The sequence below is a fragment of the Staurois parvus genome, unplaced genomic scaffold, assembly GCF_062004578.1.
Source record: "Staurois parvus isolate SC_StPar_1 unplaced genomic scaffold, SC_StPar_1.0 ptg001422l, whole genome shotgun sequence".
Lineage (NCBI taxonomy): Eukaryota > Metazoa > Chordata > Amphibia > Anura > Ranidae > Staurois > Staurois parvus.
The window spans coordinates 10023-36764 of NW_028319218.1; the positions used below are offsets into that span (position 1 = coordinate 10023).

General features: G+C 45.1%; 1 protein-coding gene across 1 annotated transcript; it reads right to left on the minus strand.

Moving 5' to 3' along the window:
- Positions 1–1056: 1056 nt before the first annotated feature.
- Positions 1057–26575, minus strand: CLN6 (CLN6 transmembrane ER protein; the record flags this gene model as incomplete). Its single annotated transcript, XM_089662066.1, has 4 exons — positions 26433–26575; positions 24932–25046; positions 5000–5098; positions 1057–1245 (listed from the first exon to the last, which is right to left on the minus strand). Coding segments are annotated over exons 1-4 (450 nt in total), but the record flags the coding sequence as incomplete, so codon positions are not given.
- Between the last annotated feature and the right edge of the window lie 167 nt (positions 26576–26742).

The window sequence follows — 26742 nt, forward strand, 5'->3', positions numbered from 1 at the left end:
TTTTTGTTTTTTAACCTCCCTGATTATGTCCATATTTCTGCTCTCAAAGCGGTACATTTTTTTGCACGGAAATATGTATTTTTTTTTATTGTAGGCCTGTAATTCTTAGGAATAACTCACTGAAATCTGTCCGAACAAGAGTCTAGTAAACATCCCGAATATGATAAAATTTGAAACACGAAATCATAAATTATAATATAATAAATCATAAAAAATAATATAATAAATGTAATTCAATAATACAATTAAAACCAAAAACACTGAAATGTGAAATATAGCGCCAAGTTCGCACATCACTGAGCAAAGTCGCAGAATCGTTTTCAGTGTCTGATGAGGAATTTCCCCCACCAATCATTATCACTCAATTCTGCAAGTGGTTCTGATTTACTATCGCTGTTCTCTAGCCGGTCTAAAACCGCGTCTGACCTAAAGGGACGCTTTTTGGACGCCATGGACGTTTCTCAGTTTCCAGGCAGAAAGAACAGTAAAAATGCAGGCAGGGCGCCGGACAAAGCACTCGGGACACAATGTATGTGAAATGGTTTGATACAGGAATGGAATACTATGTGATTTTAGTGGATTTAGTGAATAGCACTTTTACAATTTTCAAATTTCCCGCCAGTTCCGTCCCCCGTACGTCCCGACGTCGCAGGGAATGGAACCCGGAAGACAGATGCCGGCATCTGCCGGAGGAGATGGCCGGGGACACTGCAAGGGGGACATCGCGGGAGCGCAGGACAAGGTAAGTGCAGAAGAGATCCCGGAGCAACGCTGCAGTGTATTCCCTGAGTGTAGCTCGGGGGGGGTTACCGCTTGTGGTGCTGAAACTTTACCCCGAGCTACACTCGGGAATACCACCAGGGGGGCTAATTGTAGATCAGCAGCCCATTACCAAGAAAAATCTTGAAATGTGGTAAAGTGATAATGGCACATAAATGTCCAACCCGCTTTCTTCTTACACCCAGTTTATCTAAGATGGGATAGCTTCCTCCCCCTCCCGTGTGTGTGCTGCTGAACCCCAATCTCATTTTATCCCCCCCCCCCTCGCATTCTCACCAGGGTGGGGGGTTGCAGCTTTTGCATGATTGGATTGTCCCGCACAGACAGGTGAAGCTGGTATCCGCTGAAGATCAGTCTGTGATTTACGGAGTCCCCTACGAGGTGGATGCTGGCCCCCATCACGAACGTCATGATGCTGATATAGATCACCGAGTTTGGAAGAGTTTTTGGAGACCTTTCAATCAGCTGCAAGAGAAATCAAGAATATAAATGAATCAGAGTCTGACAAATCGGAGTAACAAAGTAATAATGCCATCATTTACTGCATATGGGAAATGGAGGTCATTATTCCATAGTGGCTGCCAATGCGTAGTAAAACGTTTTTCAGATTCCATACAGGAAGGAGCACAGGGTCTTTGCACCAAATCCTGTTCCTTGTAATAGGCATCACAGACTACGACCACAGGCAATGCCCTCCAGATGAAGAGATACACTATATTGCCTGAAGTATTGGGCCGCCGGCCTTTCCACGCACATGACCTTTAATGGCCCCCCAGTCTTAGTCCGTAGGGTTCAATATTGAGTTGGCCCCGCCCTTTCCCACACACATGACCTTTAATGGCCCCCCAGTCTTAGTCCGTAGGGTTCAATATTGAGTTGGCCCCGCCCTTTCCCACACACATGACCTTTAATGGCCCCCCAGTCTTAGTCCGTAGGGTTCAATATTGAGTTGGCCCCGCCCTTTGCAGCTATAACAGCTTCAACTCTTCTGGGAAGGCCGTCCACAAGGTTTAGGAGGGTGTCTATGGGAAGGTTGGACCATTCTTCCAGAAGCACATTTGTCAGGTCAGGCACTGATGTCGGGGGAGGAGGCCTGGCTCGCAGTCTCCGCTCTAATTCATCCCAAAGGTGTTCTATGGGGTTGAGGTCAGGACTGTGCAGGACAGTCAAGTTCCTCCACCCCAAACTGGCTCCTCCATGTCTTTATGGACCTTGCTTTGTGCACTGGTGAGCAGTCATGTTAGAACAGGAAGGGGCCATCCCAAAACTCCTCCCACAAAGGTGGGAGCATGAAATTGTCCAAAATGTCTTGGTATGCTGACGCATTAAGAGTTCCCTTCACTGGAACTAGGGGGCCAAGCCCAACCCCTGAAAGACAACCCCACACCATAATCCCCCCTCCACCAAACTTTACACTTGGCACAATGCAGTCAGGCAAGTACCATTCTCCTGACAACCGCCAAACCCAGACACGTCCATCAGATTGCCAGACAGAGAAGCGCGATTGGTCACTCCAGAGAACACATCTTCACTGCTCTACAGCCCAGTGGCTACATAGTTCCATAGTTAGTCTGGCTGAAAAAAAGACAAAAGTCCATCCAGTTCAACCATAGAGAAAAAAAAAAAAAGTTATAATCCTACACCCACAGTTGAGCCAGAGGAAGGCAAAAAAACCCCCAGCAAAGCTTGATCCAATTTGCACCTGCTGGGAAAAAAATTCCTTCCTAATTCTCCGAGAGGCAATCGGATATTCCCTGGATCAACTTTACCTAACTTTACACCACGGCATCCGACACTTTTCATTGCACTTGGTGATGGAAGGCTTGGATGCAGCTGCTCGGCCATGGAAACCCATTCCATGAAGCTCTCTACGCACTGTTGTTGGGCTCATCTGAAGGCCACACCAAGTTTGGAGGTCTTTAGCTATTGACTCTGCAGACAGTTGGCGACTTCTGCGCACTGTGCGCTTCAGCATGCGCTGACCCCGCCCTCTCATGTGACGTGGCCTACCACTTGGTGGCTGAGTGGCTGTTGTTCCCAGTTGCTTCCACTTTGTTATAATCCCACTAACAGTTGAGCGTGGAATATTTAGTAGCCAGGAAATGTCACAGATGGACTTATTGCACAGGTGGCCACCTATCACGGGACCACGCTTGGAGTCACTGAGCTCCTGAGAGCGACCCATTCTTTCACCAATGTTTGTAGAAGCCGTCTGCATGCCTAGGGGCTTGATTGTATACACCTGTGTCCATGGAGGGGATTGGAGCACCTGAATCACATGATATGGAGGGGATTGAAATGAAAACAGACACAGTTTTTGTTTTATCCAGCTGTATTTACGAAGTGCAACTTATAACATCCAAGTGAAGGATAGAAAACCAACCTGTCAGAAAAAAATTCAAAAACAGGATCACTGATTTGGAAAAAGGATTGCCCCACTCCTAAAAATGACTCGTAAACTCAATCAGGTGTAGCTAATCACCTTCTCAATGCCATTTGACTTTCACCTGTGATCAGCTGTGGTCATTTTGATTGGCTCAGCATGAAAAGAGCTTTCCTGGAGCATTTCAGTCACTGATAGTGCAACTGAAGCAAACAATCAACTATGGGTGTCAAGGCACTGTCACTGGGATCTCCAGAATAAAGTTGTGGACAGGCACAAGTCAGGAGATGGATCCAAAAAAAAATTCAAAGGCTTTATCAATGCCTAGAAGCCGAGTGAAGTCTATAATTGAGAAGTGGAAGGTATCTGGTAGAACACAGACCCTCCCTGGATCAGGACGTCGCTCCAAAGTGGATGAAAGAGCCAGGAGGAAACTGGTCAGAGAGGCTACCAAGAGGCCTCCAACAACTCTGAAGCCGTGTCAGGAATTAATGACAAAGAGCGGTCAATCAACTATGGGTGTCAAGGCACTGTCACTGGGATCTCCAGAATAAAGTTGTGGACAGGCACAAGTCAGGAGATGGATACAAAAAAAGGTCAAAGGCTTTGTCAATGCCTAGAAGCAGAGTGAAGTCTATTATTAAGAAGTGGAAGGTATTTGGTAGAACACAGACCCTCCTTGGATCAGGACGTTGCTCCAAGCTGGATGAAAGAGCCAGGAGGAAACTGGCCACGGAGTATACCAAGAGGCCTACAGCAACTCTGAAGCCGTGTCAGGAATTGATGACAAAGAGTGGCTGTTGTGTGCGTGTGACATCAATATCACAAATCCTCCACAAATGTGGCTTGTATGGGAGGGGTGCAAGAAAATAGCCGCTCCTCAAGAAAGGCCGCATGCCGTCACCACTGAGCTTTGCCAAAACGCAAGTTGAAGATTCTGAGAACATGTGGAGAAAGGTCCTCTGGTCAGATGTGACTGAAATAGAATGATTTGGCCTCAACACTAAACAATATGTCTGGCGGAAACCCAATACAGCTCATAATCCAAACACCACCATTCCTACAGTAAAGCATGGAGGGGGCAATATCCTGTTATTGAGGGGGGGTGGTAATATCCTGTTATGGGGGGTTTCTCTGCAGCAGGGACTGGAGCACTTGTCAGGATAGGAGGAAAAATGGATGGGGCAAAATAACGTCACATTCTGGAGGAACATCTGCTGCCCTCTGCCAGAAAGTGGTCAATGGGAAGAAGGTTTACCTTCCAACATGACAATGACCCAAAGCACACAGCAACAATGGCCCCCCCAGTGGTTGGAGAAGGAGGTGAATGTCCTTGCATGGCCTAGTCAGAGCCCAGACTTCAACCCCATTGAAAATCTGTGGAATGACTTGAAGACTGCCGTCCACAAACCGTCACCATCAAATGTCACTGCACCTGAGCAGTTCTGCGAAGAAGAGCGGGCAAATATCGCAAAGTCTAGAGGTGCAAAGTTAGTAGAGACAAATCCCAACAGACTAAAGGCTGGAATTAAAGTAAAAGGGGGTTCAACAAAATACTGACACAAGGGTTGGGGGTGATCCTTTTTCCAACTCGGTGCGTTTTGTTTTTTGAATTTCTTTCTGATATGTGTTATATCTTTCACTTAGAGGTTATAAGTTGCACTGCGTAAATACAGATGGATAAAACAAAAACTGTGTCTGTCTTCATTTCAGGCTGCAAAGCAACAAAATGTGATTATTTTAAAGGGAGGGGGAGGGGTGATTCTTTTCTATACCCGCTGTATGTTGAAACATTTATAGGTAAAACAAATTCAAATTTTGTTTCTCTAATTTTACCTTTAGAAGCAGCAGAGGAGTAATGATGTTATACGCCATGTGGAAGTAGTCTCCTGCGCTGGGCTTGTTCAGAGGAAACCAGTCCAAGGGAAGGATTATCTGTACAGGAAACAGAACTAATTCACTACAGCTTAGCAGGGTTTATAATGACTTTTAATACATACTATATACATGGAAACACAACAATATACACGGCTCCAAAAAATGAAAGGAACACTTTGAAAACCCATCAGATCTCAATGGGGAGGAATCTCCTGCTGGATCTCTATACTGACATGGACGGGGTGATGGGTGAGGAACGTAAGGACGCCCCATCATTGGATGGAAATGAAAATGATCGACCTACAGAGGACTGAATTCAAAGACACCCTGAAAATCAAAGTGAAAAATGATGCAGTAGGCGAGTCCATTCTGCTGAAATGTCATTGCAGCAACTCAGAATTTTATTATTATTATTATTATACAGTATTTATAAAGCGCCGATAGTTCGCTCAGCGCTGTACATTACAATGGGAGACACAACATGTGACAGTACAATAACAATACAATGCGATACACGAGGGGTTCGAGGGCCCTGCTCCTTGGAGCTTACAATCTAGGAGGGAGGGGATGGTGGCACAGGAGGAAATAGCTGTGGGGGATGGGGTGGTAGGAAGAGTGGAGGAGGCCGGAATTTTGCAGGGGGTGGGGTAGGCTTCCCTGAAGAGATGGGTTTTCAGGGTACGCCTAAAGGAAAGGAGAGTAGGTGATAGTCTGATGGATTGGGGTAGGGAGTTCCAGAGTATGGGTGACGCCCTGGAGAAGTCCTAGAGGTGGGCATGGGAGGAGGAGACCAGGGAACTAGAGAGAAGGAGGTCTTGTGAGGAGCGGAGTGTGCGTGTTGGGTGGTACTTGGATATTAGGTCAGTGATGTAGTTCGGGGCAGTATGGTGGACGGCTTTGTACGTCAGTGTTAGGATTTTGAATATGATCCGTTGGGCAATCGGAAGCCAGTGGAGGGATTGGCAGAGGGGGGTGGCGGAGATGGAGCGGTTGGTAAGGTGGATGAGAATGGCCCTCAGTAGTTTGTATGGCCCCCACGTGCTTGTATGCATGCCTCACAACGTCGGGGGGGGCTTCTAATGAGACCGCGGATGGTGTCCTGAGGGATTTCCTCCCAGATCTGGACCAGGGCATCACTGAGATCCTGGACAGTCTGAGGTGCAACCTGGTGGCGTTGGATGGACCGAAACATGACATCCCAGAGGGGTTCTATTGGATTTAGGTCAGGTGAGCGTGGGGGCCATTCAAGGGTATCAATTCCTTCATCCTCCAGGAACTGCCTACTCCCCCACATGAGGCCAGGCATTGTTGTGCACCAGGAGGAACCCAGGACCCACTGCACCAGGAGGAAAGCAGGACCCACTGCACCAGCGTAGGATCTGACAATGGGTCCAAGGATTTCATCCCCATACCTAATGGCAGTCAGGGTGCCATTGTCTAGCCTGTAGAGGTCTGTGTGTCCCTCCATGGATATGCCTCCCCAGACCATCACTGACCCACCACCAAAATGGTCATGCTGAACCATGTTATAGGCAGCAGAACGTTCTCCACGGCTTCTCCAGACCCTTCCATGTCTGTCACATGTGCTCAGGGTGAACCTGCCCTCATCTGTGAAAAGCACAGGGTGCCAGTGGTGGACCTGCCAATTCTGGTGTTCAATGGCAAATGCCAATCCAGCTCTATGGTGCCCGGCAGTGAGCACAGGGCCCACTAGAGGACGTCGGGCCCTCAGGCCACCCTCATGAAGTCTGTTTCTGATTGGTCAGAGACATTCACACCAGTGGCCTGCTGGAGGTCATTTTGTAGGGCTCTGGCAGGGCTCATCTGATCCTCCTTGCACAAAGGAGCAGATACCGGTCCTGCTGATGGGTTAAGGACCTTCTACCTGACACTGCTCCTTTAATTTTTTGGAGCAGTGTATATTCTTCTGCAGTTGCTATCACTCACGTAAAACTATCGGTATATTTTTATAGAAAGATCCAATCTAACTATTAAATATCTCCAGCGACGTTACTTACAGTCCAACTCCAGGCTCTGTCTTCTTTTTTGGAGGGGGGGGGGGGGGGGGGGGGAGGACCCGTTAGGAGTGCGCCCTGTTCCCTGTTAGTCAGAAGCTGACCTAAGTTTAGTCAGTGATTTGGATGGGCAGATGTTTTGTTTGATTAAAAGCAATCAGTGTGTAAAAAAAAAATAAAAAAAAAAAATCTTCATCACCCCCTACAAGTAGTACAGTGTCACCATGGTGACCCTGTACTGCTAGGATGATGGTATGTAAAAAAAAACCCAAAAACATAACAATATAAAAAAATAAATAAAAATGTAAAAAAAAAAAAAAATTTTAAAAAATTATAATTTTTGGTTATAAACTAATTTGGGTTATTTTTTTTTAATAAAAAGATAACGGAATAAATTTTGGGCAAGATTTATGATGAAATATTATTTATTTGCAAAATTTTATAAAAAAAAACTTTTTTCAAAATTTTTGGAATTTTTTTATTCATATAGCAAAAAAAATAAAAAACCCAATGATGAATAAATACCACCAAAATAAAGCTCTATCTGTCTCAAAAAATGCTGGAAGGGGGGGGGGGGGGGAAGCGTCCGGACTGGAAGGGGGGGGAAAGCGTCCGGACTGGAAGGGGGGGGGGGGGGAAAGCGTCCGGACTGGAAGGGGGGGGGGGAAAGCGTCCGGACTGGAAGGGGGGGGGGGGGAAAGCGTCCGGACTGGAAGGGGGGGGGGAAAGCGTCCGGACTGGAAGGGGGGGGGGGAAGCGTCCGGACTGGAAGGGGGGGGGGGAAAGCGTCCGGACTGGAAGGGGGGGGGGGGGGGGGGGAAGGACCCGTTAGGAGTGCGCCCTGTTCCCTGTTAGTCAGAGGCTGACCTAAGTTTAGTCAGTGATTTGGATGGGCAGATGTTTTGTTTGATTAAAAGCAATCAGTGTGTAAAAAAAAATTAAAAAAAATCTTCATCACCCCCTACAAGTAGTACAGTGTCACCATGGTGACCCTGTACTGCTAGGATGATGGTATGTAAAAAAAACCCCAAAAACATAACAATATAAAAAAATAAATAAAAATGTAAAAAAAAAAAAAAAATTTAAAAAAATTATAATTTTTGGTTATAAACTAATTTGGGTTATTTTTTTTTAATAAAAAGATAACGGAATAAATTTTGGGCAAGATTTATGATGAAATATTATTTATTTGCAAAATTTTATAAAAAAAACTTTTTTCAAAATTTTTGGAATTTTTTTATTCATATAGCAAAAAAAATAAAAAACCCAATGATGAATAAATACCACCAAAATAAAGCTCTATCTGTCTCAAAAAATGCTGGAAGGGGGGGGGGGGGGAAGCGTCCGGACTGGAAGGGGGGGGAAAGCGTCCGGACTGGAAGGGGGGGGGGGGGGAAAGCGTCCGGACTGGAAGGGGGGGGGGGAAAGCGTCCGGACTGGAAGGGGGGGGGGGGGAAAGCGTCCGGACTGGAAGGGGGGGGGGAAAGCGTCCGGACTGGAAGGGGGGGGGGGAAGCGTCCGGACTGGAAGGGGGGGGGGGGAAAGCGTCCGGACTGGAAGGGGGGGGGGGGAAAGCGTCCGGACTGGAAGGGGGGGGGGGGGGGGGAAGGACCCGTTAGGAGTGCGCCCTGTTCCCTGTTAGTCAGAGGCTGACCTAAGTTTAGTCAGTGATTTGGATGGGCAGATGTTTTGTTTGATTAAAAGCAATCAGTGTGTAAAAAAAAAATTAAAAAAAATCTTCATCACCCCCTACAAGTAGTACAGTGTCACCATGGTGACCCTGTACTGCTAGGATGATGGTATGTAAAAAAAACCCCAAAAACATAACAATATAAAAAAATAAATAAAAATGTAAAAAAAAAAAAAAAAATTTAAAAAAATTATAATTTTTGGTTATAAACTAATTTGGGTTATTTTTTTTTAATAAAAAGATAACGGAATAAATTTTGGGCAAGATTTATGATGAAATATTATTTATTTGCAAAATTTTATAAAAAAAAACTTTTTTCAAAATTTTTGGAATTTTTTTATTCATATAGCAAAAAAAATAAAAAACCCAATGATGAATAAATACCACCAAAATAAAGCTCTATCTGTCTCAAAAAATGCTGGAAGGGGGGGGGGGGGGAAGCGTCCGGACTGGAAGGGGGGGAAAGCGTCCGGACTGGAAGGGGGGGGGGGGGGAAAGCGTCCGGACTGGAAGGGGGGGGGGGGGGGAAGCGTCCGGACTGGAAGGGGGGGGGGGGGAAAGCGTCCGGACTGGAAGGGGGGGGGGGGGGGAAAGCGTCCGGACTGGAAGGGGGGGGGGGGGAAAGCGTCCGGACTGGAAGGGGGGGGGGGAAAGCGTCCGGACTGGAAGGGGGGGGGGGGAAAGCGTCCGGACTGGAAGGGGGGGGGGGGAAAGCGTCCGGACTGGAAGGGGGGGGGGGGGAAAGCGTCCGGACTGGAAGGGGGGGGGGGGAAAGCGTCCGGACTGGAAGGGGGGGGGGGAAAGCGTCCGGACTGGAAGGGGGGGGGGGAAAGCGTCCGGACTGGAAGGGGGGGGGGAAAGCGTCCGGACTGGAAGGGGGGGGGGAAAGCGTCCGGACTGGAAGGGGGGGGGGAAAAGCGTCCGGACTGGAAGGGGGGGGGGGGAAAGCGTCCGGACTGGAAGGGGGGGGGGGGGGGGAAAGCGTGCGGACTGGAAGGGGGGGAAAGTGTGCGGACTGGAAGGGGGGGAAAGTGTGCGGACTGGAAGGGGGGGAAAGTGTCCGGACTGGAAGGGGGTAAAGAAGAATTGCAGGTATGGATATTGTTACATTTGTGCTGCTTGGACCCATCTAAGTATAGAGCTGGCTGGGAGCTGGAAATCATTGAAGTAGGTGCCGCTAATCCAGTGATCTCCACTTGTTGAGCTGCCTGATGCTTACTAAATACAGAAGGTTGGACAGTCAGCACAATGCCAATCACAGAATTCTTTGCATCTTCTGAATGAATGCAAAGGGTTCTTTGAATGGACGAGGTGGAGATCATGATATCACTGCCCCGTCTCTCCACCTTGTCCATTCAGAGAATGCTTTGCATCTATTCAGCACAGTGGCTAAATGGTTAGCACTTCCAACTGGCAGTACTAGGGTCGTTGGTTTGAATCCCAACCACGGCACCACCTGCCTGGAGTTTGCATGTTCTCCCTGGGCCTGCGTGGGTTTCCTCCCACACTCCAAAGACATGCTGGTAGGTTAATTGGCTCCTGTCTAAATTGGCCCTAGTATGTGTATGTATGAATGTGAGTTAGGGACCTTAGATTGTACGCCCCTTGAGGGTTAGGGACTGATGTGAATGTACAATACATATGTAAAGCGCTGCGTACATTGATGGCGCTATATACAGTCAGGTCCATAAATATTGGAACAGACACAATTCTAACATTTTTGGCTCTATACACCACCACAATGGATTTGAAATGAAAGGAACAAGATGTGCTTTAACTGCAGACTGTCAGCTTTAATTTGAGAGTATTTACATCCAAATCAGGTGAACGGTGTAGGAATTACAACAGTTTGCATATGTGCGTCCCACTTGTTAATGGACCAAAAGTAATGGGACAGAATAGTAATCATAAATCAAACTTTCACTTTTTAATACTTGGTTGCAAATCCTTTGCAGTCAATTACAGCCTGAAGTGTGGAACGCATAGACATCACCAGACGCTGGGTGTCATCCCTGGTGATGCTCTGCCAGGCCTCTACTGCAACTGTCTTCAGTTCCTGCTTGTTCTTGGGGCATTTTCCCTTCAGTTTTGTCTTCAGCAAGTGAAATGCTCAATCGGATTCAGGTCAGGTGATGGACTTGGCCATTGCAGAACATTCCACTTCTTTGGTTGCTTTTGCAGTCTGCTTTGGGTCATTGTCCATCTGCACTGTGAAGCGTCCAATGAGTTGTGAAGCATTTGGCTGAATATGAGCCGATAATATTCCCGAAACACTTCACAATTCATCCGGCTGCTTCTGTCAGCAGTCACATCATCAATAAATACAAGAGAAGCAGTTCCATTGGCAGCCATACATGCCCACGCCATGACACTACCACCACCATGATCACTGATGAGGTGGTATGCTTAGGATCATGAGCAGTTCCTTTCCTTCTCCATACTCTTCTCTTCCCATCACTCTGGTACAAGTTGATGTTGGTCTCCTCTGTCCATAGGATGTTGTTCCAGAACTGTGAAGGCTTTTTTACATGTCGTTTGGCAAACTCTAATCTGGCCTTCCTGTTTTTGAGGCTCACCAATGGTTTCCATCTTGTGGTGAACCCTCTGTAATCACTCTGGTGAAGTCTTCTCTTGATTGGTGACTTTGACACACATACACCTACCTCCTGGAGAGTGTTCTTGATCTGGCCAACTGTTGTGAAGGGTGTTTTCTTCACCAGGGAAATAATTCTTCGGTCATCCACCAAAGTTGTTTTCCGTGGTCTTCCGAGTCTTTTGGTGTTGCTGAGCTCACCGGTGCGTTCCTTCTTTTTAAGAATGTTCCAAACAGTTGTTTTGGCCACGCCTAATGTTTTTGCTATCTCTCTGATGGGTTTGTTTTGTTTTTTCAGCCTAATGATGGCTTCACTGATAGTGACAGCTCTTTGGATCTCATCTTGAGAATTGACAGCAACAGATTCCAAATGCAAATAGCACACTTGAAATGAACTCTGGACCTTTTATCTGCTCATTGTAATTGGGATAATGAGGGAATAACACACACTTGGCCATGGAACAGCTGAGAAGCCAATTGTCCCATTACTTTTGGTCCCTTAACAAGTGGGAGGCACATATGCAAACTGTTGTAATTCCTACACCGTTCACCTGATTTGGATGTAAATACCCTCAAATTAAAGCTGACAGTCTGCAGTTAAAGCACATCTTGTTCATTCCATTTCAAATCCATTGTGGTGGTGTATAGAGCCACAAATGTTAGAATTGTGTCCATGTCCCAATATTTATGGACCTGACTGTAAGTACCTGAAAGAAAATGTAAAGCATTCACTGAATGGTGCCCATGCTGAGCGGCCAACCTCTTATGTTCAGAATGCAGCAGGACAGCCACTTGTTTTCAGGACCTGGAAACTAGTGAAGATCCCTGTAGTAGCGGTGTAGTAGTGGTGTCTACTTCAGTGATTTCCAGCCTCCGGGGCATCGGCCAGGTATGATATATACATAGTTACATTGGTCCAAGCCAAAACAGTGTAACTATGTATAGAATACCCATCCTCTTTAACCGCCTCCCACCCGCCCTATAGTACAATGACGGGCACAAGGTGGTTCTCTCGTTCTGATAGGATGTCATATGACGTCCTTCCAGTCTCACCGCGCATGCGCGGCTCAGGGAGCGTGCAGCATGGCGATCGCCGGTGTGCTGTGTACCTCGGACACAGCGGATCACGGAAAGAGCCGAAGATGTCGGCTCAGTCATGTGATCAGCTGTGTCCAATCACAGCTGATCACATGTAAACACAGAAATGCCGGTTATCGGAATTTCTCTCCTCTCGAGCTGTCAGGCTGACAGAGGAGAGGAGAGCCGGTAAATCGGCTTTCTGCAGAGGGGACATCTACACTGATCATCAGGGCACTGATGATCAGTGTGCCCTGATGATCAGTGTGGCCCCATCAGTGCCACGTGCCAGTGCCCATCAGTGCCACGTGCCAGTGCCCATCAGTGCCACGTGCCAGATCAATGCCACATACCAGTGACCATCTGAGCTGCCCTTCAGTGTCACCCGTCAGTGCCAGTCAGTGCCACCTATCAATGCCAATCAGTGTCGCCCATCAGTGCTACCAATCAGTGCCACCTAATAGTGCCAGTCAGTGTCGCCTATCAGTGCACATCAGTGCCGCCTGTCAGTCAGTGCCGCCTAAAAGTGCCAGTCAGTGCTGCCTAACAGTGCCGCCTAACAGTGCCATATATCAGTGATGCCTGTCAATGCCCATCAGTGCAACCTACCAGTGCCTCCTCATCAGTGCCCAGCAGTGCCACCTATCAGTGTCCATCAGTGCAGCCTATCAGTGTCCATCAGTGCAGCCTCATTAGCGCACATCAGTGAAGGAGAAAAATCACTTATTTACAAAATTGTATAACAAAAACTAAGAAAAAAAATTTTTTTTTCAAAATTTTCAGTGGTTTTTGGTTTAAGAAAAAATAAAAATCCCAGAGGTGATTAAATACCACCAAAATAAAGCTCTATCTGTCTCAAAAAAATGATAAAAATGTCATATGGGTACAGTGTTGCATGACCGCGCAATTGTCATTCAAAGTGTGACAGTGCAGAAAGCTGAAAATTGCCCTCGGTAGGAAGGGGGTAGAAGTGCCCGGTGGGCAGGAAGGGGGTAGAAGTGCCCTGTAGGCAGGAAGGGGGTAGAAGTGCCCGGTAGGCAGGAAGGGGGTAGAAGTGCCCGGTAGGCAGGAAGGGGGTAGAAGTGCCCGGTAGGCAGGAAGGGGGTAGAAGTGCCCGGTAGGCAGGAGGGGGGTAGAAGCGCCCGGTGGGCAGGAAGGGGGTAGAAGTGCCCTGTAGGCAGGAAGGGGGTAGAAGTGCCCTGTAGGCAGGCAGGGGGTAGAAGTGTCCAGGGGGCAGGAAGGGGGTAGAAGTGTCCTGTAGGCAGGAAGGGGGTAGAAGTGTCCGGTAGGCAGGAAGGGGGTAGAAGTGCCCTGTAGGCAGGAAGGGGGTAGAAGTGTCCGGTGGGCAGGAAGGGGGTAGAAGTGTCCGGTAGGCAGGAAGGGGGTAGAAGTGCCCGGTAGGCAGGAAGGGGGTAGAAGTGCCCTGTAGGTGAGGGGTTAAACTGAAAGTCTAATAGGGCTTTACCTAAAGCAGAGCTTGCCTTGGACTCATCCACACACACGCCAATCATCTGATTATCTATCCCACGGGTCTCCAAACCTTCTAAACAAAGGGCTGATTTACTGTAATTTGGCCTTTAGGGGTACTGGACCGTGGCCAGTGGGAGCAAATGATGCCCCATTGCTGGTGTCAGTGGGGGGGATAGAGCCCCACCACTAGTGTCAGTGTGTGTGTGTGTGTGTGTGGGGGGGGGATTGCACCCCGTCACTGGTATCAGTGAGGGGGATCCTGGCCCATCACTGATGTCAGTGGGGAGTGGGGGGGGAGAATCCTGCCCCATCACTGGTGTCAGTGGGGGGGGGGGGGAATCCTGCCCCATCACTGATGTCGGGGGGGAATCCTGCCCCATCACTGATGTCAGTGGGGGGGGGGGGGAATCCTGCCCCATCACTGATGTCAGTGGGGAGGGGGGGAATCCTGCCCCATCACTGATGTCAGTGGGGGGGGGGGGAATCCTGCCCCATCACTGATGTCAGTGGGGAGGGGGGGGGGTGAATCCTGCCCCATCACTGATGTCAGTGGGGAGGGGGGGGGATCCTGCCCCATCACTGATGTCAGTGGGGAGGGGGAATCCTGCCCTGTAACTGGTGTCAGTAAGGGGAAAATAGTGCCCTGTCACTGTGAGGGGGAAAATAGTACCCCGACGCTGGTGTCAGTGTTGGGGGGGGGGGGGAAATAGTGCCCCCATCGCTGGTGTCAGCGGGGGGAAAATAGTGCCCCCATCGCTGGTGTCAGCGGGGGGAAAATAGTGCCCCCATCGCTGGTGTCAGCGGGGGGAAAATAGTGCCCCCATCGCTGGTGTCAGCGGGGGGAAAATAGTGCCCCCATCGCTGGTGTCAGCGGGGGGAAAATAGTGCCCCCATCGCTGGTGTCAGCGGGGGGAAAATAGTGCCCCCATCGCTGGTGTCAGCGGGGGGAAAATAGTGCCCCCATCGCTGGTGTCAGCGGGGGGAAAATAGTGCCCCCATCGCTGGTGTCAGCGGGGGGAAAATAGTGCCCCCATCGCTGGTGTCAGTGGGGGGAATAGTGCCCCATCGCTGGTGTCAGTGGAGGGAATAGTGCCCCATCGCTGGTGTCAGTGGGGGGAATAGTGCCCCATCGCTGGTGTCAGTGGGGGGAATAGTGCCCCATCGCTGGTGTCAGTGGGGGGAATAGTGCCCCATCGCTGGTGTCAGTGGGGGGAATAGTGCCCCATCGCTGGTGTCAGTGTGTGTGTGTGGAGGGGGGAGCTCATCACAGATAAGAGGGTACGATCTGTGACTGTACAAATGTTTCCATTTGCATTCATGAGCCAGCAAAGGATAATGTGACATCAGCCTGAACCTTTCACAGCTCAATGTTCCTGACATCACCACCTTTTAAGAAGATAAAACTTTTCCTCCCAGCCTCAGAATCTACTTATTTCCATGGTGTCGGTGTCACAGCCATTTACACCATCGTACCACCAGCTTGCAAGGCTAAGAAGTCACAGAGGGACAAAGTAAACAGCAATATCACGTATCAACGCAAATTGTGTTCCAGCCGAGGACTCGGCGCTCAGCATGTCATCTGTTCGCAGATCAATATTAGGTTACGCTCCTCTTACCCGCCATTTCAGACCATAGAGATCCTATCGGAGCGCAAAAGAGGAAAGGTACTGAATTGATGCCTACTGCCTTGTTCTGCAGAAAAAAAAATATTTCTCTCAATTCTTGTGGTGTAAAAGTAAAAATAAAAGGCAATACCCAAATAACCACCAAACCTTTGGGAGGGGAGAATACTTCCCAAGCATATATAGAGCCTTGAAATGTTCCCCATGTTGTCATCTTACAACCAAAAACTCAAATGTATCCTATTGGGATTTTATGTGATAGACCGACACAAAGTGGCACAGAATTGTGAAGTGGAAGGAAAGTTACATAGTTAGTCTGGCTGAAAAAAAGACAAAAGTCCATCCAGTTCAACAATTAAGAAAAAAAAAAAAGGTTATAATCCTACAGCCACAGTTGGTCCAGAGGAAGGCAAAAAACGCAGCAAAGCACGATCCAATCTGCTCCTGCGGGGAAAAAATTCCTTCCTGATCCCCCGAGAGGCAATCAGATATTCCCTGGATCAACGTCACCTATAAATGTTCTATCCAGTTATATTCTGTGTATCCAAGAAAGAATCCAGGACTTTCCTACAGCAATCCACTGAGCTGGCCACAACCAACTCTTGAGGGAGTCTATTCCACATTCTCACCGCTCTTACTGTGAAGAAACCTTTCCGTGTTTGGAGATTACATTTCTTTTCCTCCAGATGTAAAGAGCGCCCCCTTGTCCTCTGTGATGACCTCAGGGGGAATAAATACACCGAGTTCACTATATGAACCACTGATGTATTATACATGGAGATCATATCCCCCCCCTTATGTATTATACATGGAGATCATATCCCCCCCTTATGTATTATACATGGAGATCATATCCCCCCTTATGTATTATACATGGAGATCATATCCCCCCTTATGTATTATACATGGAGATCATATCCCCCCTTATGTATTATATATGGTGATCATATCCCCCCCTTATGTATTATACATGGAGATCATATCCCCCCTTATGTATTACACATGGAGATCATATCCCCCCCTTATGTATTATACATGGAGATCATATCCCCCCTTATGTATTATACATGGAGATCATATTCCCCCCCCTTATGTATTATACATGGAGATCATATCCCCCCCCTTATGTATTATACATGGAGATCATATCCCCCCCCTTATGTATTATACATGGAGATCATATCCCCCCCCTTATGTATTATACATGGAGATCATATCCCCCCCCTTATGTATTATACATGGAGATCATATCCCCCCCCTTATGTATTATACATGGAGATCATATCCCCCCCCTTATGTATTATACATGGAGATCATATCCCCCCCCTTATGTATTATACATGGAGATCACATCCCCCTTATGTATTATACATGGAGATCACATCCCCCTTATGTATTATACATGGAGATCACATCCCCCTTATGTATTATACATGGAGATCATATCCCCCCTTATGTATTATACATGGAGATCATATCCCCCCTTATGTATTATACATGGAGATCATATCCCCCCCTTATGTATTATACATGGAGATCATATCCCCCCTTATGTATTATACATGGAGATCATATCCCCCCTTATGTATTATAGATGGAGATCATATCTCCCCTTATGTATTATACATGGAGATCATATCCCCCCTTATGTATTATACATGGAGATCATATCCCCCCCTTATGTATTATACATGGAGATCATATCCCCCCCTTATGTATTATACATGGAGATCATATCCCCCCCTTATGTATTATACATGGAGATCATATCCCCCCCTTATGTATTATACATGGAGATCATATCCCCCCTTATGTATTATACATGGAGATCATATCCCCCCTTATGTATTATACATGGAGATCATATCCCCCCCTTATGTATTATACATGGAGATCATATCCCCCCCTTATGCATTATACATGGAGATCATATCCCCCCCTTATGCATTATACATGGAGATCATATCCCCCCTTATGTATTATACATGGAGATCATATCCCCCCTTATGCATTATACATGGAGATCATATCCCCACTTATGTATTATACATGGAGATCATATCCCCACTTATGTATTATACATGGAGATCATATCCCCCCCTTATGTATTATACATGGTGATCATATCCCCCCTTATGTATTATACATGGAGATCATATCCCCCCCTTATGTATTATACATGGAGATCATATCCCCCCTTATGTATTATACATGGAGATCATATCCCCCCCCTTATGTATTATACATGGAGATCATATCCCCCCTTATGTATTATACATGGAGATCATATCCCCCCCTTATGTATTATACATAGAGATCATATCCCCCCTTATGTATTATACATGGAGATCATATCCCCCCTTATGTATTATACATGGAGATCATATCCCCCCCTTATGTATTATACATGGAGATCATATCCCCCTTATGTATTATACATGGAGATCATATCCCCCTTATGTATTATACATGGAGATCATATCCCCCCTTATGTATTATACATGGAGATCATATCCCCCCTTATGTATTATACATGGAGATCATATCCCCCCTTATGTATTATACATGGAGATCATATCCCCCCTTATGTATTATACATGGAGATCATATCCCCCCCTTATGTATTATACATGGAGATCATATCCCCCTTATGTATTATACGTGGAGATCATATCCCCCCCCCCCCTTAATCTCCTCTTCTCAGTAGAGAATACATTCAGTTCCTCTAATCTTTCCTCATAGCTGATCTCCTCCATGCCTCGTATCAGTTTGGTTTCCCTTCTCTGTACTTTCTCCAGTTCCCCAATGTTCTTTTTGTAAATTGGAGCCCAAAACTGAACTGCATATTCCAGATGAGGTCTTACTAATGATTTGTACCGGGGGGGGGGGGGAATGATATCTCTCTCTCCATCTCTCCTAATACAAACAATGTCAACCGCCGGAAAAGACAGACGGGCGGCAGTTCTCTCGTTTTGGGAGGACGTCATATGACATCCTCCCACTCTAGCTGTACATGCGCACCCCCGGGGGCGTACAGCGTGGTGATCGGTGGTGCACTGCGTCCCTGGGGAACAGTGGATCACCGATCGCAGTAAAGAGCCAATGACGTAGGCTGTGTCCAATCAGACGCTGCTAAACAAAATTATAGCTCTGATCTTCTTAAATGTGACCTCCCCCCCCACCCCCTTCACTGTGCTGTGTCCTACTGCTCCACCTGCCTTTGCTGCCATCTAAATTGCCTCCCACCCCCCTCAGCTGTCGGCTTCCCTCCTCTGGCCTCCCGACGACAAATGGTTTAGGGGGTCTTCTACAAACTCTGAAAACTGTGAAAAATGAAAACCTCCAAATTTTTTTAAAAAATTTGGTTATTTATAGTTTTGCATAAGTTCGATTTTCACCATTTCCAAAAATGGCATAATTTAAAATGTACTACATTTTTGTTATTTATTAACTCAATACAGGTTAAGCCTTTATATTTAGCAGGAATTTTGTAAAATTTGCTGTGTTTATATCTTCCGATTATGATTTTAGTGTGTTTTTAGCGAAAATATTGTTTTGATAAACATTTGCGCAAATATCGTGGTGCCTTAAAAATCAGTAGCAGCTTCTTTTTATTCTACTGGGTATGTGCTTTCAGAAAACATATGGTTTAGGGGTCTTCTACAAACTCTGAAAGCTGTAAGTGAAAAATAAAAAAAAAAATCCGGATTTTTAGAGAGGTTTGATTATTTAGTTTTGCATATGTTCAAATTTCACCATTTCGCAAAAAGGCGCAATTTAAAATTAAATTTACAAATATTTGTTACTTAATAACTCAATACAGGTTAAGCTTTTATATTTAGTAGGAATTTAGCAGGACTTTTGTAAAATTTGATGTGTTTGTATCGGCTAATAATGATATTAGTGTATGTTTAGCGGAAATAATTTTTTAGAAACATTTGCACAAAATCAGTAGCAACTTCTTTTTATTCTACTGGGCATGTGTTTCAGAAAACATATGGTTTAAGGGGTCTTCTACAAACTCTGAAAACTGTTAAGTGAAAAATGAAATATTGAGAAACATAGTTATTTACACTTTTGTGTACATTCATTATTCACCATTTCGCAAAAAGGCACAATAAAAAAAATGTACAAATATTTGTTATTTATTAACTCAGGTTAACTACTTCCTGTTCGCCCTATAGCAGAAGTACTGCTACAGGGTGGCACGGATGTGCGAAATCATGTATATATACGCGATTTTGCATTTCCAGGTAGGGGTCCGCGGCTGTCAATCACCGAGTCCTGGACAGTGATCACTAGCCAGTGTCCAGTGAGTTATTGCCAAGCATCTCCGACGGGGGGGGGGGGGGGGTCGGGGACTGTTTGTAAACAAAACTGTTCCCCTACCTGTCATCTCGTGCACAGCACAGCCATCCAAAGCAGAGTGCTTACAGTGAAGCACACACACAGCCCAGTATGCAAAACAGCACACAGTTAACCCTTTGATCACCCCTGTTAACCCCTTCCTGCCCAGTTCCATTAGTACAGTGTCAGTGCTTTTTATTAGCACAAATCACTGTACTGGTGTCACTGGGGATGTCAGTGACACCAAGTCAATTCCCATCAGTGTCAGAATGCCCGCCGCAGTCCCACTAGAACTCACTGATTTTACTTGTAATGGTGGCAAATTACAAAAAAAATTTTTAAAATCCCAGTATATATACCACCATTTGTAAACGCTATAACTTTCACACAAACCAATTAATTTACACATATTGGAATTTTTTTTTTTTTTTTAGCAAACACACGGAGCAGAATACATTTTGGCCTAAATTTATGACAAAATTTGATTTTTAAAATTTTTTTCCTTAACATGTTTAATAGCAAAACGTCAAAAAAAATGTTTTTGTCTCAAAATTGCCGCTTTTCTTATAGCTCAAAAAACCCCCAAAAAAACAAAAACAAAAAAAAAAAACGCACAGCGATCAAATACCACTGAAAGAAATCTCAATTCGTAGGAAAAAAAGGAAGTACATTTCCTTCGGGTGCAGCGGTGCATGACCGCGCAATTGTAAGTTAAAATAACACAGCGCCGTATCACAAAAAAAAATGGCCAGGTCAGAAGGGGGGGTTTAAATCCCCTGGAGGGCAAGTGGTTAAACTTCTATATTTAGCAGGAATTTTGGAAAATTTGCTGTGTTTGTATCTGCTAATAATGATTTTAGTGTATTTTTAGCAAAAATAATGTTTTGATAAACATCGGCACAATACCTCGGGGCCCCAAAAATCAGTAGCACCTTTTTTTTATTCTACTGGTCATGTGCTTTCAGAAATTATATGGTTTAGGGGGTCTTCTAAAAACTCTGAAAGCTGTAAGTGAAAAATAAAAAAAAAAAATCCAGATTTTTAGAGAAATTTTATTTTTATTTCCAGTTTTGCATGTTTGATTTTCACCATTGCACAAAATCTAAAATTTACAAATATTTGTCATTTTTTAATACAGGTTAAGCTCTTATATTTAGTAGGGAATTAGCAAGAATTTTGTAAAATTTGCTGTGTTTGTATCTGCTAATAATGATTTTAGTGTATTTTTATCTAAAATAATGTTTTAATAAACATTTGCGTAAATATTGCGAGGCCTTAAAAATCAGTATCAGCTTTTTTTTTATTCTACTGGTCACGTGCTTTCAGGAAACATATGGTTTAGGGGGTCTTCTACAAACTCTGAAATTTGGTTATTTATAGTTTTGCATGTTCGATTTTCACTATTTTGCAAAAAGGCGCAATTTAAAATGTACAAATTTTTGTTATTTATTAACTCACTACAGTTAAGCTTTTATATTTAGGAATAATTTTATAGAATGTGCTGTTTTTGTATCTGCTAATAATGATTTTATTGTATTTTTAGTAAAATAATGTTTTGATAAACATTGGCGCAAATATCACGGGGCCATAAAAATTAGTAGCACCTTCTTTTTATTCTACTGGTCATGCGCTTTTAGAAACTATATGGTTTAGGGTCTCTTCTAAAAACTCTGAAAGCTGTAAGTGAAAAATAAAATTTTTAAAAATCCAGATTTTTGGGGAAATTTTATTATTTCCAGTTTTGCATATGTTTGATTTTCACTATTTCGCAAAAAAGGCGCAATTTAAAATATACAAATTTGTGTTATTTATTAACTCAATACAGGTTAAGCTTTTATATTTAGGAGAAAATTTGTAAAATGTGCTGTGTTTGTATCTGCTAATAATGATGTTATTGTATTTTTAGCGAAAATAATGTTTTGATAAACATTGGCGCAAATATCATGTGGCCATTAAAATCAGTAGCACCTTCTTTTTATTCTACTGGTCATGCACTTTTAGAAACTATATGGTTTATGAGGGTCTTCTACAAACTCTGAAGGCTGGAAGTGAAAAATAAAGAAAAAATCCAGATTTTTGGAAATTCGATTATTTCCAGTTTTGCATATGTTTGATTTTAACGATTTTGCAAAAAGGCGCAATTTCAAATTTAGCACCTTCTTTTTATTCTACTGGTCATGTGCTTTTAGAAATTATATGGTTTAGGGGATCTTCTACAAACTCTGAAAACTGCAAGTGAAAAATAAAGAAAAAAATTCAGATTTTTCAGAAATTCGATTATTCACAGTTTTGTATATGTTTGATTTTAACTATTTCGCAAAAAAGGCGCAATTCAAAATTTACAAATGTGTGCTATTTATTAACTCAATACAGGTTAAGCTTTTATATTTAGGTGGAATTTTGTAAAATGTGCTGTGTTTGTATCTGATAATAATGATTTTATTGTATTTTTAGCGAAAATAATGTTTTGATAAACATTAGCGCAAATATCATGGGGCCATAAAAATCAGTAGCACCTTCTTTTTATTCTACTGGTCATGTGCTTTTAGAAACTATATGGTTTATGAGGGTCTTCTACAAACTCTGAAGGCTGTAATTGAAAAATAAAGAAAAAAAAAAAAAAAAAAAAAAAAAAAAAAAAAAAAAAATCGAGATTTTTTGGAAATTCGATTTCCAGTCTTGCATATGTTTGATTTTCACGATTTCGCAAAAAGGCGCAATTTCAAAATTACAAAATTTTGTTATTTATTAACTCAATACAGGTTAAGCTTTTATATTTAGGTGGAATTTTGTCAAATCTGCTTTGTTTGTAACTGCTAATAATGATTTTATTGTATTTTTAACGAAAATAATGTTTTGATAAACATTAGTGCAAATATCATGGGGCCATAAAAATTAGTAGCACCTTCTTTTTATTCTACTGGTCATGTGCTTTTAGAAACTATATGGTTTAGGGGATCTTCTACAAACTCTGAAAGCTGTAAGTAAAAAATAAAATTTAAAAAAAATCCAGATTTTTGGTGAAATTTTATTATTTACAGTTTGGCATATGTTTGATTTTCACAATTTTGCAAAAAGGCGCAATTTCAAATTTAGCACCTTCTTTTTATTCTACTGGTCATGCGCTTTTAGCAACTATATGGTTTAGGGCAGGGGTCTGCAACCTTTAAGACATAAAGAGCCACTTGGACCCGTTTCCGAGAGGGAAAAAAAGACTGGGAGCCGCAAAACCATTGCAACATTTAAAACAAATCCGACACTGCATATATTGCAAAAAGCGCTCTGGTCATGAAGGGGGTTTAAGGGCCCAGTAAGCAAAGGGTTAATCAGGGCCACAGTGTACCGTCATAATCACAATCATAGCCATAGGTCAGTGGTGGGCAACCTTTTTTTTCAACTGAGCCAAATCTCGCCAAAACCACGATTGAAATTTATTTTGAGAGCCACATTTTTAAAACTGAAAATACATCCCCCATATAGTAATTCATCCCCCATATAGTAATTCATCCCCCATAGTAATTCATCCCCCCATAGTAATTCATCCCCCATATAGTAATTCATCCCCCATATAGTAATTCATCCCCCATATAGTAATTCATCCCCCATATAGTAATTCATCCCCCATATAGTAATTCATCCCCCATATAGTAATTCATCCCCCCATAGTAATTCATCCCCCATAGTAATTCATCCCCCATATAGTAATTCATCCCCCATATAGTAATTCATCCCCCATATAGTAATTCATCCCCCATATAGTAATTCATCCCCCATATAGTAATTCATCCCCAATATAGTAATTCATCCCCCCTAGTAATTCATCCCCCATATAGTAATTCATCCCCAATATAGTAATTCATCCCCAATATAGTAATTCATCCCCAATATAGTAATTCATCCCCCCTAGTAATTCATCCCCCATATAGTAATTCATCCCCCATATAGTAATTCATCCCCAATATAGTAATTCATCCCCCATATAGTAATTCATCCCCCATATAGTAATTCATCCCCCATATAGTAATTCATCACCCATAGTAATTCATCCGCCATAGTAATTCATCCCCCATATAGTAATTCATCCCCCATATAGTAATTCATCCCCCATATAGTAATTCATCCCCCATATAGTAATTCATCCCCCATATAGTAATTCATCCCCCATATAGTAATTCATCCCCCATAGTAATTCATCCCCCATATAGTAATTCATCCCCCATATAGTAATTCATCCCCCATATAGTAATTCATCCCCCATAGTAATTCATCCCCCCCTATAGTAATTCATCCCCCCCTATAGTAATTCATCCCCCCCTATAGTAATTCATTCCCCATATTAATTCATCCCCTATATTAAGTTCCCAAGTCCCCCCTGTGTCAATTCACTTACCTTTGCTCCGCGCGTTCCTCTCGCCGTTCCGGTGTAGCATGAAAATCTGTCTCCTATGAGGATCTGTCCCCCTCGACGTATCTGCGCATGTGCCAGTTTCAGGCATTAGCAGCCGATCGGCGATCTCCGGCACATGCGCAGATACCTTGGGGTGGGACAGATCCTCATAGGAGACAGATTTTCATGCTACACCGGTCTTCAGGGCGGACTGTGAGAGGAGCCTAGCGGGAGCCTAGCTCCGCGGGCCGGATTAAAAGGTCCGCCGGGCCGTAGTTTGCCCATTGCTGCCCTATTGCCTGTCACCTGGTGGGCAGTGTGCTCCGGAGCCGCAGCCAAGGTGAAAAAGAGCCGCATGCGGCTCTGGAGCCGTGGGTTGCCGACACCCGGTTTAGGGGATCTTCTACAAGCTCTGAAAGCTGTAAGTAAAAAATAAAATAAAAAAAAAAAAAATCCAGATTTTTGGGGAAATTTTATTATTTACAGTTTTGCATATGTTTGATTTCGCAAAAAGGCGCAATTTCGAATTTACAAAATTTTGTTATTTATTAACTCAATGCAGGTTAATCTTTTATATTTAGCAGAAATTTTGTAAATGTTCCTTCGACAATTTAAAGAAGCACAATTTGTAGATTTTTTTTTTCACTGGTTCTACTAAAGCGTTTCCAAATATTAACGATGTAACTCACCATTACGATCGGCCGTCCGAAATCCAGAAGCCAGTTCTGCAATGTGAAGTAGAACCAGAGGTCCAGGTGGAAGCGGGAGTTTCTTGAGCCGTTGTCTTGCTGTACGGCACCAAACCTAACAAGTCGATAAACAATGTCCATCACAAGGACAGAAATGGAAGTGACGCAATGGTGTCATGTACGCCACGGCCACCTGTGTGCCCGCCAACTGCAAGTGTATGGACCCTGCCAATGACTAGAAGTCGGTCCAAAGAATATGGATCCTTCGTCCTGATGAAGCACCTGTGTACGGGAAACAGGCGGTTCTCTGCAGAAGCACCAAGGGCCACACAATACATGCCAAAGAGGCAACATGTTGGGCACCCGGTTTGCCAGGACACACAGGGGGTAAATATCCCCAAAAGGGTCAGAGGTGGCAATAATACCCTGACGGGGGGTGTAACGCTTCTCTAATGTGTCCAAACATAATGTTTTGGATCTGCAGCCACGGTGCCCCCCTCAGGACTGCTGTAGATAACCCTCCACCTCCGGGGAACCACAGATGAGCCAATGTCATGTCATCAGCAATCATCCCCATCACTGTGATAGGACACTACAAGTCCCAGCATGAGGAGAGGAGGTGAGGGGGAGGGGACTGACTGGACCCCATTACTGAAGTAACCCCCCTGGCCTCCAGACTGGACCCCAATAATGAGGTAACCCCATCCCCCAGACAGACTGGATCTCAATACTGATGTAAACTCCTCCCCTAGACTGACTGGACCCTAATACTGAGGAAACCCCCCTCCCCCAGACTGACTGGACCCCAATACTGAGGAAACCCTCCTCCCCCCCAGAAGGACTGGTCCCCAGTTCTGAAGTAAACCCCTCCCCCCAGACTGACTGGACCCCAATACTGAGGAAAACCTCTCCTCCCCAGAATGACTGGTCCCCAATACTGAGGAAACCCCCTCCCCCAGACTGACTGGACCCCAATACTGAGGAAACCCCCTACCACCCAGACTGACTGGACCCCAATACTGGGAAAACCCCCCTACCACCCAGAATGACTGGACCCCAGTACTGAGGTAACCTCCTCCACCCAAACTGACTGGTCCCCAATGCTGAGGACCCCCCTCCCCCAGCCTGACTGGACCCCAAAACTGAAGTAAACCCCTCCCCCAGCCTGACTGGACCCCAAAACCGAAGTAACCCCCCTCCCCTAGCCTGACTGGACCCCAATACTGAGGTAGCCCCTCTCCCCCAGACTGACTGCACCCCAAAACTGAAGTAACTCCCCTCCCCCAGCCTGACTGGACCCCAATATTGAGGTAGCCCCTCTCCCCCAGACTGACTGGACCCCAAACCTGAAGTAACCCCCCTCCCCCAGACTGACTGGACCCCAATACTGAGGTAGCACCCCTTCCCCAGCCTGATTGGACCGCAAAAACTGAAGTAACCCCCCCTCCCCCTAGATTGAATGGACCCCAATACTGAGGTAGCCCCCTCTCTTTGCCGGTACCTGGCCGGTGACCCCGGGGTGTGATGCCGCCTCCTTACGCTCTGCATCTCTCTCGGCACTCAGCTCCTCCGCCCGGCTCCTGGCACAGGACTGGCAGAAAGAAGAGAAGAACCGCCACAACCAATCACAGGACAACCAATCAGAGGAAGGACTGAAGAACCGCCACAACCAATCGCAGACCAGAGCGGGGCGGGGCTCGGCTGGTACTAGCGCTGGGCGTCATGTGATTGTTTATCAGGCGGGCCGGTCAGTTCGCAGCTTTGCTCGGCTGTGTGGATTGGTGGGCTTTGGGGGACAGAGGGCGGGGCTT